Source organism: Peromyscus eremicus, chromosome 9 (assembly GCF_949786415.1).
Source record: "Peromyscus eremicus chromosome 9, PerEre_H2_v1, whole genome shotgun sequence".
NCBI lineage: Eukaryota > Metazoa > Chordata > Mammalia > Rodentia > Cricetidae > Peromyscus > Peromyscus eremicus.
In genome coordinates this window covers 61,900,891-61,913,887 of record NC_081425.1, presented here as the reverse complement: position 1 = coordinate 61,913,887, position 12,997 = coordinate 61,900,891, and the positions used below count along the sequence as shown (strand labels likewise).

At 40.8% G+C, this 12,997-nt stretch overlaps 1 protein-coding gene across 2 annotated transcripts in view; it reads right to left on the bottom strand.

Annotated features, from left to right (window-relative positions):
* Positions 1 to 12,788, bottom strand: part of Nup58 (nucleoporin 58) — a 54,432-nt gene extending 41,644 nt beyond the window's left edge. Inside the window, exons 1-5 of one of the 2 annotated variants that reach the window (XM_059273539.1) lie at positions 12,498 to 12,788; positions 9,025 to 9,167; positions 4,873 to 5,022; positions 3,648 to 3,785; positions 1,564 to 1,674 (exon numbers count right to left, since the gene is read on the bottom strand). In XM_059273539.1, coding sequence (XP_059129522.1) covers positions 1,564 to 1,674; positions 3,648 to 3,785; positions 4,873 to 5,022; positions 9,025 to 9,167; positions 12,498 to 12,604 — 649 coding nt within the window. In that variant the 5' untranslated portion in view covers positions 12,605 to 12,788. The remainder of the gene's footprint in view (positions 1 to 1,563; positions 1,675 to 3,647; positions 3,786 to 4,872; positions 5,023 to 9,024; positions 9,168 to 12,497) is intronic. The other variant, XM_059273540.1, reaches the window with a different exon arrangement.
* Positions 12,789 to 12,997: the final 209 nt, after the last annotated feature.

The window sequence follows — 12,997 nt, the reverse complement described above, 5'->3', positions numbered from 1 at the left end:
TATGACAAGCAGCATGTGAAGATGCCGGTAAGCCACAAGCCATGTGGCAAGGTATAGATTTATAGAAATGGATTAATTTAAGATATAAGAACAGTTACCAAGAAGCCTGCCATGGCCATACAGTTTGTAAGCAATATAAGTCTCTGTGTTTACTTGGTTGGGTCTGAGCGGCTGTGGGACTGGCGGGTGTCAGGCAGGAAAATGCTAGCTACACTCCACTTCCCTTTTATTTTTTCCACACACATCAATCACTAAACTTGCTTTATTTGCTCACTCCCTATCGCATGTCAATGGCCCCTTTCATCCCCTCAAACACTTCCCACTCCTGCTTTCACGGCATACACATTTGATTATCTTCTTTTGTTCCTGCTCCCATTCCTTTACACTTTAGTCCTCTCTCTCCTTTCATGACCACAACCCCCTACACACATGGGAGGGAGAGAAACGAGAGATATTTGGGTTATCTGCTTAACATAATCTCCAGGACCATCCATTTTTCTTTAAATGCCTTCATTTATTAATAAATGAAGGGCTATGGTTAAATGGTTAAATGGTAGCACTGCTCACAGTAAGCTGGGCCCTCCCATATCAATCACTAATCAAGAAAATACACCACAGACTTGCCCTGCAGGGGGAGGGCAGCATTTTCTCAATTGAGGTTCCCTCTTCTAAAATAACTCTAGGTTGTGTGTATCAAGTTGACCAAACTAACCAGGACAGTGGCCTAAGAGCACCCATGCCGTTTCAGTGGTTCACAACTGCCTATAGTTCCAGCTCCAGGGGATCTCATCCTTTTTCAGAACTCTGTGAGCACTTGCCTCCTCCAACACACACACATATACACATAACAGAGAAAGGGGGAAAACATCTTGTGATTTAACCAAAGAATCCTGACAGACAACCACCAATTAAGGGAAACAAAAGGTGGCACATACTATCATGGTACTTATTCTTACATAATCTTTTTCTACTCTAGCTCAGACACAGTATAAAAGTAGGACAATGGAGGAACAGGAAAGAAAGGAAATGAAGTTGTACATTTCTCTTATTCCTCTCTTCAGAGTAAAAAACAACAACTAAGCTGGGTGGTGGTGACACACGCCTTTAATCCCAGCACTCGGGAGGCAGAGGCAGGCGGATCTCTGTGAGTTCGAGGCCAGCCTGGACTACAGAGTGAGATCCAGGACAGGTACCAAAACTACACAGAGAAACCCTGTCTCGAAAAAAACAAAAACAAAAACAAAAACAAAAAACCAACTAAATAAATTATTGATAGAAACAAGTACTTCCAATGTTAGCTGACTAAGAGTACATTATAAAACATACAGATCATGATCTTGATTTATAAATAAGCATTAACATTCACATTATTGTAGCTATGTAAGACATATACACATACAAATTTAAGCTATTTACAAAAGCCAATACTTCATGCTCAAATATGTGAAACAGTGATGATAATATAAACAAATGTAAAGGTGATCTTTCAGGCAGGAATTCTGAGTAACCTGTAAGCTTCCTCGCAATGCTGTTATGACATGAAATCTGAGTAGCATTACTTACTCTTTTTATCTGATGAGGTACTAAAATCTACACCACCAAGGCCTTCGTTGCCTGCCGTTGAAGTAGGTGCTGTAGTTCCCAAAGACAAGCTTAAAGCATTTTGTCCAAGACCTGTGAGTGAACCAAATAACATATATCAACTTTCCTGACTTTAAAAGAATTTTCCTTTACTGACCAAAGCACGCAATACTTTAAGACCATAGATTTTCTTGCTTCTATTTTAGGAAAATAATATGAGACAAATCTGTACCAAATGATTTGGGTAAATTTTGGTAATCTTGTTGGATTCAACAATACAGTTTGGAAGTTGAGAACTTATTAAAAGGCCTACAGGTAAACATTCTATTATTATTTATTTTTAAAACTTTTTCTACAAAATTTGTTTCACATGATATATTTTCAGGTGAATACAATTTCTATTTGATAGTTTGGAACTGCACAATTTAAAAACAATCTAGTGTGAATTCATAAGATGTATGACATACCTTAAATGTTAAATACTAAATACACATTATAAAAGGATGTTAAGAAGAAGAAAAAAAGCTTATTTTAAAAGTAAATAGCCTTTATTTTCTTATTTAAATCTCACCTCACTGGCAAAAAAGGCTCAAATGGACTACAGTTAATCATAGTAATTATACTTAGAAGCCAATAGATTTTGTGTTGACAAACCTATTCTCCCACAAACCAATGCAGGCCTACACTGGTATGCCTGGTGCTTAGACAAAATGCAGGAAAAACATGATTTGATAACTGAAAACTAGATTTAAATTGTGGCAATGACTAAAAGAACAGTTAAATAAATAGCATTATGCTAGGTAACCCCAACTCACAATCTGAAATATGAAACAATTCTGGCCCCAAGCACTTCATCAAAGTGATACTCCACCTGTAACTTTTTAAAGTCAATGGCACTTTTAGGTTAGCACAGGCATAAAGTAAGCATGGAGTATTGTGTCAAGAGTCTACTAAGTAGTGCAGATTTGGCTGAGAATCCTCTGCTTCCTGATCCTGTGGAGATCTGACAAGCCAGGAAGATGCAAGCTCTTGCCACCACAGGCAGCACTGCCCAGGGGCTACTCCTCAACCTCTGCTGTACTCCCTGAACTGAGCTCAAGTTGCTTCTATAGAACACTTGGTTACAGCAATAAGAAAAGGAAATTCAGAGCACTGGGAAATTATAAAATGACCTCCTCTCTTTTCTATTGTATTTTCATTTTGCTATTATAGGAATCTATGTGAGAAATGTTCACATGCTTATCCTACAAGAAAGCATGAAGCAGTCACTACGTATCTGGCTACTGGAAGATATTTTGAGTAACTATAGAACTAGAGAATAATGGCAAAAACAGTGAACACTCTAGATTCCTACAGGTCACCATGACCCACGTCTTGCCTTCCTTTCCAACTGCCTGGATCTTTTCCATTCACCTAATACCTCAACAGAAGACAAAAAATTACTAGTTTCTTTGGCAGAAAGAATCAGGCCATGCTTTTTCACCTTATCCAACCAAAGTAAAAAGCTATTATAAATGGGCCTAAGAATACTATGCTTTTTATAATTAAAATATAGGTAAACGTCTCCTAATTGGTGAACCGTTAACCAGAAACTCCTGATATTACACTCCTATGGGAAATAATTACACAATGTCTTCAGATAACAAGAAAGTTTTACTTCTCAAAAATGCCCTCTCCTGACTTCCCGAAGGAAAACCATACTTAGAAGCCAGGCTTACCTGGCTATAATACATGAAGTTAAGATGTAAACCTCCCTTATTATAACACCAATTAAGCAAATTTTACCACTGAGCCACATCCCCTGCCAAGACGACTTAACTGACATTTATTTAAAAGACAAATTTCTGTGGAAGCTTTTGGAATCTTTCTTTAAATAGGCTCACTGAGAAAAAAGGACAACATATTCTAAAATGTGGCTAAGATGTCCACTTACATAGGAAAACCATTATTTTGGTTTTTATACTGAAAGAAAAATAGATTATTTAAAAAAAGTGTTCTTTTTAACAAGCTGAAAAAAATTTAAATGCAAGTATTTACTATTCTGGAAAAAAAATACTAGCAATTACCCGATGTTGCTGTGTTTGCACTCTGGAAAAGTGAACCTCCCAAACCAGCTAAGGCTCCCCCTAAAGAAAGTCCTGTTGATGCTGTTGTAGTTGTGGCTGGTGTTGTTCCCAAGTTATTTAGAGTAAATCCCGTGGATGCTGAGAATGAAAGAGAGAGAGAAAGAGAGATGAATAAGCCTTCATATAAAAACAGCACTTAACACCACAGGAAAATAGTATATTCTCAAAAACAGAATCCCATTGATACATTTGAATCTTTGGGGAAACCACTTGCTCAAGAAAACTTTCAAAATACTCAGAATAAAGAGGAATGGTAGCTTCAAGGCAAAAACCAGGGTTCCTCCTCCTTAGTCCACTATTACAATAGTAACTGATTCTAGACAACAATAATTTATAATCCCAGCCAACAATTCTACCTTTAAAAGCAAACCAATCCTGAGCCAGGTGAGTTTACAAATGTCTTTTTTTTTTTGGTTTTTTGAGACAGTTTTTCTGTGTAGTTTTGGTGCCTGTCCTGGATCTCGATCTGGCTGCAAATGTCTTTATATTTCCTGCCATAAACAATTCAATCACTCAAGGAAGAAACTGTGATACTTTTTCCTGTCTCTTGAAGCTGGGCAGTGGCGGTGCACACCTTTAATCTCAGCACTTGGGAGGCAGAGGCAGGCAGACCTCTGTGAGTTCAAGGCCAGCCTGGTCTACAGAGTGAGTTCTAAGACAGGTCCCAAAGCCACACAAAGAAACCTTGTCTTGAAGAAGAAGGAAAGAGAAAAAAAAAAAAAAAAAAACAAAGATAAAACATCTCTGTATTTCAGTCCTCTGATCCTCTTTATTCAGAGTAGAGGCCATATTTCAAGACAGCCATAACCGCTTTAATGGTCAATGCTAACTTTTTACAGATAAAGTCTTGTTACATAGCCAAGCCTTGCCTTGAACTCTAGATCCTCCTGAGGCATCTTCTCAAATCATAGGTGTGGACCACTAAGCCTAGCTCTAAAAAGCCAATAGTTCAGTAAGACAAAATTGTTAACTAACTCAAATAAAAATTTCCCAAAGTATAGTTGTGTTTTTAAATGTTTTATGCTTATACAGCAAACACTTTATCTGCTGAACCATCTCCCCAGCCTGATGCTATGTTTCATATAAATGGCTTCTGATGTTCTCTAACTGGATACAATTGAATGTATTTAAATTTAAACTCAATTTTCTTCCCACTCTGTCTCACCTGCTGGAGTGGATGTCAGAGCAGACGAAAGAGTGAGACCACTAGCTGAGGTAGAAGTGCCAGGCAAGGCAAACGGTGTGGCAGATGCTGCAGGCTTACTGAATCCTAAACTGAAGCCTGTTGTAGATGCAGATGTAGTAGCTGGTGTTCCTGTTTTTAAAAAAAAAAAAAAAACACCTCATTTTATCTTAATCATATAGATATTGTGCTGGTTTTAATTAGTATCCTTTTCTCTATTGTAAATAGGATAGAGGGATTTGTAGGTGTAAAAGAAAATATTTAAATTGGGACTAAATCATGGTGAATATAAAAAAGATAGTCCTGTTGGTTAAGAAAAAAAATGCAAGATGGGTGTGTTGGCACACGCCTTTGATCCCAACACTCAGGAGACAGAGGCAGGCAGATCTCTTATGAGTTCTAGACCAGCCTAGTCTACATAGTGAGTTCCAGGACAGCCCGAGAGACACAGTGAGACCCTATCTCAAAAAAAAAAAAAAAACCAAACAACAACGAAAAAGAAATATGAACACAATCACATTTCAATCCCATGCCCAGAGTTACCTGTACTAGCACTTGTTCCCTTTACTCTCTTGGCTCTCAACAGAAAAGTAGTCCCTCCTGTCCCAGACTACACAAGCACCTTTCTGAAAATCCTCTTCTTCCTGGACCCCACTTCTGTCAGCACCAAGCTCTCTTCCTGCTCCTGCCTGTAGCTCTCCTTCCTCCATTCAGGTCTTAAGTGGACTCCCAGGGTTCTGCTGCTGCTTCCTCCACTGATCTCTCCACTTTCATCAGTCCAACTACAGGTACATGAATCTAACCCTAACTACCACTAGCTTCTTTATTTTACTGAACAGTATCTCACTAAGTAGCCTAGGCTAGCCTTGAACTCACAATGTTCCTGCTTTAGCCTCCCTAGTGCTGAAAAGGCAAGCATATGCTACCATACCCAGCTATGAATCCAAATCTATGTCTACCTGAATCCCCACTGGTCAGTGGACTTTGACATCCCTTTGACTCATGCATTTCACCACAACAAAACCTTGCTAAGTAAGTCCCTCCTCAGTCAATTCAATCACTCAAGGAAGAAATCATGATACTTTTTCCTTCCTTTGCATTGCTTTAGTTCCAAATCTTATTAATAATTCTATTTCAAAAATACTGCTGGATTACTGGTACCTTCAAAAACTTTAGGCCACCTCAACAGTCTCTTAACCTGTCAGTCTCTTCCAATCTCTCATCTACTCTTAGTATTACCTCAGTTACTTTAACAGCATCTTAGTGTTGGCATTAACTTTTCTTTAGGAGACATGAACTGGTGTCTACTCATCCCAGATGGAAAGAACCAAAAGAAATCATTGGTCAACAATGAGTTTAGCTGGGGAAACCCAAAGAAGCATGAGTGAGGGCTTATCTCCAGGGACATGGGCAATTACACCACTGAAAACAGTCCTCTCTCCACAGCAACTAAACTGCTCGTCTACTCTCAGGGAAGGGAAGGACCCGAGGCCTGCCTTTGTGAGCAGCTCAGTATAAGTGAGCCTTCCCTCTCCAGCCCAGTGTAAGTGAGGGAATGTTAGTGGAGTCAATCTTATGAGTCCCAAGTAGGTGACCACACTTAACCTCATTTGAAAACAGCAAGAGCTAAGAGGATAGTGCTCTACAGCATCTGGTAATTCTGTCCACCTTAAGGACCCCATACGTCCTCAAGCATGTCTAACAGTCTAAAGGCCTGACAAAATACTGCTCACTCTTATGTGGTCTCAACCAGCTCTTTAAATAGCAATTCTTTCTTCCATTTCCACCTCTGAATCCTAAGCTCCAAGAACAATCTTTTTCTCACATTCCCTTAGATCCTTTTATGATTATGTAACTTTGTATTTTTAACTGCTCTGTGTAAAATATTTCCCAACTCCAGCTGAGCCTACTCTCCTCTGTCTTCCGTGCTGCGATTCCTGTGTCTATTAGCACAGTATCAGACACAAGAACATGTTTATACACTTGCCTATCTCTCCACATCAGAGCTCATGAATGCCCTGTCCATGCACTTACTGGTTTTGATGTAATCATCTTCTTAGTACCATGTTCACCACTGCAAACTCAAGTTAATACTGAATGTCCAAGGCATGATATATAAGCAGGCTACATAGTTTGGAAGCACTAATTGCTTAAAAACTATTAAATCAAGAAATACAACCCACATGTGGGCTTTTGCTGGAGTTACTGTAAAAACTCAGAAAGCATGCTTCTGGATTGCCCTGAGGACAACTGAGAGTTTATCACAAGGCATGGTGCTTTAAAATTGTGTGTGGATGGGTTATAAGAGGACAAGAAAAGTCTACTATTTGTCCTCATAGCCAATCTTGTCAAAACAGTTAGGTAACGGGTAAGCAGGAACTTAGTAAAGTCTGCCAATGATGACCTTAACCTCACACAAGACTTTTAACACACACACCCATACACTTCTCTTGAGACAGTCTCGCTAGCTATCCCAGGCTGGCCCAGGAGTCACTGAGTAGCCCACACTGGTTTTCTACTTGTGATCTTCCTGAGTGTTAGAACTACAGCCATGCACCTCCACACTGGGCTTTATCATCCCTTCACTCTTTCTATTTTATAGCCACCCATCATTTACTGCTCTCCAGACTGATGAGAGGCTGACAGTCTAGTTGTTCACGTTCCCTAAGCTTATCACTAAAAAACTATTACGTCTTCAAGGTAAAAGAGAATCCAAAACTTTCATTAGTATATATTTTGTTTTTCATTTTGGCAGCAGCGAGGATTAACACACACACACACACACACACACACACACACACACACACACACACAAAGGCAGAGAGGGGAAATGCTCTTCCACTGGGCTATGCCCCCACCCCATAATTCAATGCCCCCAGCCCCATAATTCAATGCCCCCAGCCCCATAATTCTGTAATGTTACACATAACTAAAAGCTTTGCTCTCAGGTTTGAACATCTCAATTTTCAGAGATGCAACCAGGGCTCAATTATAAGACTGCCCCATAGTTCGGTGTTCTTGCCAGACCTGGAAATGTAATGTGACATAAACTTCCACATCAAAAGCCATCTATGTTTAAAATACATCTAACTTACAAAGGCATGATATAGAAGCATTGTTTTTTATATACTAAATACTGAATAGTTTTTAAAAAACAATTATGTGGGATCCAGACAAAGTTCTTTATAATTATTTTCTTTCCCCCTACTCTGAAATATTAGATGAGGAGAAAAGCTATTCAATTCATTAGAAAACCAGAGTTTGATCTCTTCTCAAATATTCTTACCCAGAATTAATTCTACAGTTGTAGTTGTTATTCTCAGAGACAAACAGACAAAATTGAATGATCAATGATTACTTCCTTCTAGACTCCACCTTCAGAGACTATCGCACTTCTAATAAGACAGATACATGTATTCTATCTAGCAACAAACACAACCATTTTTTCCTAGGGCACTAGTTTTGATCAAACAGGCTATGTATAATTTGATTTAAAAGTGGATAAAATACAAACAAGTATTACTTAGAACAAAGCCCGGGTGCAGAGGGTGTGTGTGTTGGGGGGGGGGGGGGTTATTCCAAGCGGAACCCTGGAACTGAGAACTAGCTCAGCAACCTTACTGGTTAATACCCCTGCTGTTAGAGCACATTTCATGGGTGTGCCCTACACACTGAACAGCCAATGAGAGGCAGCAACTGAGACCAAGAGGTTCTGGAGGTAGAGGATAAAAGGCAAATATGGAAACAGATATTTGAAACATGTAGTACTAAAGCTACGAAGTACTAGAAACAAAAGCTATCACTCAAATGTGTACCAGAAGTTTTCAAAAACTACACTTTTTTCTGCTAAAACAACTGTTTTAATATCAAAATTTAAAACAAATGGGTAAAAATACCTTAAGCATCCTTTACTAAAGAAAAAAAATACTGCATTATATAATCTACTACAAAAATCATCTTGATTCAGACTTTGAAGTGCTTGTCTAGAGCGGCTCCTTTACCCACACGATCCTCCAATTCTTTCCTCCTTTTTAAAGCTTTACAATCAGTAATGGCTGCTTAAATAAAGATAGAAGGTGGAAACTGGGAAAGAAATATCTCATTTACCCTTGAGAACAAGAACACCCTCCTTACCTGAACTTGCTCCTCCTAGAGTGAACCCAGTGGAAGGCTTAGCTCCAAAGAGTCCTGTTCCAAAACCACTGGCAGAAGCAGATGTAGATGCTGGGGTGACGGAGCTTCCGAGAGTTCCAAAGTTGAGCCCCACAGAAGGTGTGCTTGTTTATTTAAAAAAGAAAAAAAAGTCTATAAAGGCTAGTATTTACTTTGGAAAAATAAAAAAATAACTGCCTAGGATTGTTTTCTGTCAAAACATCTAAGATCCAAGAGATATTAAAAGGAATACTCTTAACAAATTCAAATACCTCCCTTTCCTCCTTCAAAACAAGTCAAATGTAAAGTTAATCTTAAATATCACAATGCTAAGCCGCAGTGGTGGCACACGCCTTTAATCCCAGCACTCTGGAGGCAGAGCCAGGCGGATCTCTGTGAGTTCGAGGCCAGCCTGGGCTACCAAGTGAGTTCCAGGAAAGGCGCAAAGCTACACAGAGAAACCCTGTCTCGAAAAACCAAAAAAAAAAAAAAAAAAAAAATCACAATGCTGAAACACACCTGAACCTGTTAGCTCTCTGGGAGGCTAAGGCAAAGGAATCACAACTTCATGGCTAGATGACAGAGTGAGTTCAAGGCCTGTCTGGGCAACTTAATGAGACCACATCTCAAAATTTAAAAAGCAAAAATGTGGCTTGAGATACAGTGCAGCAGTGAGCACGCTCTTCCCATGTGCACTATTCTAACCACTACTATAGAAACAAGGGACACACAGCCTGGGAAGGCAGAGTCTTTAGCAATTAGGGCTGGCTCACAGGACAATCACCAGCAGGGTCACAAATATACCGCTCTGAAATTTTATCTGAACCCTAGGATATTTGAAATGGCCAAAGATGATTATTTTTCCTTTGAACTACCTGAGTACAGTTTACACTTCTGAACAGTTACCACAGTTCCACAGCTACTCACATAAGCACACATTCCAATCAAAGTTACTCTAGGTCTCTGCACTGCTACTCCATCACTGCTATAATACCATGTCCTCTGTCAAGACTGTATTCACAGAAGAAACTCTTTACAGAGCTTCTGGAAACCTGAATAAAGAACAGCTAGTAAAAACAGGTCAATGTGAAATTCAAAGCCTCTTAAGTTCATAGCAAGCCTCAGAGACCCACGTTTGCTACCTATGGAGGGGATAGGAAAATAAACACAGTTTCAACAATTTGACACCTCAAAAATCATGTAGGAAATTAATAGATTATAACACATAAACACAGTGGGAAATCTTAATATCATGTTACATATTCATTATTTCCAATTCTGCCCTTTCACAAAGCCAAAATCATGCCAGGCATGCTAACATGCCTGCAATCCCAGTTATTCAGGAAGCTGAGGCAGAAGAATTACAAGTTTGAGGCAAGCCTAGGCAATTTCCAGTCTCAAATTTATTTAAAAAGGTGCTTGGATTGGTGGCATTTGTCTGTAATCTTAGCTACTCAGGAGAAGCAGGGTTGTCAAATCAAGGCCTACCTGAGCTACAGACTTGAGTTAAGGCCAACTTAGACATCTGAGATTACCATGAACTAAAAAAATTAGAAAGAGTGCTAGGGATACAGTTCAGCAATGGAGCACTTGCACACATGTAACATCTTCAGTTCCATGCAACATAATTCTTGGTTTAAAAAATTAAAAAGAGGCAGGGGCATGGCTCAGAGGTGGAGGCTCGCCTACCAAGCACAAGACACAATCCACAACACATATGCCAAAAACAACAATAACAACAAAAACAAAAGCAACCACATGGTGATGGAGTACAGATTAAGATAGCTCCTATTTAACAAACATACTGTTTGCTAGCTAAATTAAGACAACCACAGTCCTGGTCAGAATATCACTCCAAGTTACCCAAGTTCAGGAACCATCAACCCCACAGTCAGCTGGAAGAGCCATACAGCTTTCTGCACACTTGAGGAGCCTAAGAGGGGAAAGCTGCAATTCAAGCAGTAGCAATGTATACTTTCAATAGGGAAGCAGATGATGCCTAAAGAGTGGTGGGTGGTGGTGACAAGGAGCTGCTCAAAGAGGGAGAACTCTGGATGAGTTCAATAGCACGAATACTCCATTGTGTTGGTTGCCCACTGAGTCTAAACAAAAAGCATTTTTAAAACATATTACTGACTATAATTAAAACCAAGTAGAGCTAGGTCAGTGTTCAGTTCTCAGCACCTCTCTGGCCTTTGTAGCATCACACACACACACACACACACACACACACACACACACACACTCTCTCTCTCTCTCTCTCTCTCTCTCTCTCTCTCTCTCTCTCTCTCTCTCTCTCCCTCTCCCTCTCCAGATTTAAAATGTGGTAGCTCACAGTGGGCCTTAACTCCAGTCCCAGGGGGGTATCTGACACCCTCTTCTGGCCTCAGAGGGCAACGCACATGCACGTGGCACAGACACAGGCTAAACACACACACATATTAAATAAAAATAAATCTAAAAAAAAAAAAAGAACTAAGTGAGATACACCATTAAAACGACAAACCTAAAACCAATTAATCACTCAAAAAAGAAAACGAAGGGAAAAGTTTAAAAAAAAAGACAGTATAGTACAGTGGCTTGTGTCTAGACAGCATTAAGTAGTACAAGAAAGCATACCCAAAAACATTATTTGACTGGAGCTGTCTGACAGTACCGTTATTTTTTATTTGCTGTATCGAATATGGGCTGGAAAAAAAATGGGCTTTCTTCGGATATTAAACGTCTAGCCATTTTGGTCTATAGCCACATTATGGTTAAGCTTCAGGAGATACCTCATCCTTCGAGTACAGAGTTCCTGATTTTAGGAACGCTTTACAACAGACCGAATTCTAACGATGAACTCCTTCACTGAAATGGTCTTCTGAAGTCCCTAGCTATATACATTTGTCACTACCTGAATATATTACACAAACTGATGAATATACGACTTAAACTTGTAGTGAAAGGAAACAATAATGCGGGTGGTTATAACACAAAATTCTTTAGGATGTTATGCTAATCCGCATACAATATGAAATTACTACTAATAAACGCCATAAAAGCTTCAAAAGACAGATTGGGTCCTCTGTGCACAAAGACTTGAAAATGTGAAACAAAAATAATCACAAATTCAATGCACCGTAACGTTCAAAATCGTAAATACTGTAATGAAATCTGAACGATCAAGAGGAAGTTTTTAATAATCCTCCTATTTTTCTATCCCTAAAAGTCAGGAACAAGCTGTCATTCATTCAACACCCATTCTATCCCTGAGACGGATGCCAGGCCGCTTCCTGCAGTCGAGCCTCCGCGCGTCTGGGGATCGCAGAGCCTTGGCAGCAGAGGTCCCCAGCGCCACCATGACTGACACACTGCGGGGGTCGCGGGGAAGCCAGGCAGCCTGACGGCAGACCTCGACAAGCCGAGCCTCGCGGGGAAGCCCCAGACCACGGAAGACTTGTTCATACGGTTACCTAGACGTGCCGGTCCCAAAGGAGAACCCGGTGCCTGTGCCGGTCCCTCCGGGGGCCACGGTGGTGGAGCCCAGAGTCCCAGACCCAAAGGAGAACCCCGTGGACATGGCGACTCTGGGCGCGACGCCGCCAACAAGAGTGGAGAAGCCTGGGACGCTCCTGTCCCCTCACTGCCGAGGCAGGGCGTGCAACATCGCTGTGGCCAGGCGGGAAGTTCAACCTCAGCAGCTTCGCGGCGAGACCGGAGGAGGCGGAGCCACACGTGCACGCACGCGCGACACAGCACGCGCGACACCGCCCGCGCGCCGAACGTACCGGAAGCGCACCCGTCGCGCAGGGGACCCTGGGACCGGAGTGGGGGCGGTGCTAGCGTCAGGCCGCCAGGATGGGCGCCCCGCCTACTCTCTTAAAGAGATAAGCACCTGGAGTGCCAACTACTCCAGAAGTTCTCGCGGTAGTTCGTGCCTTACTTCCTGAATGAAGACCCCACCACCCAAATG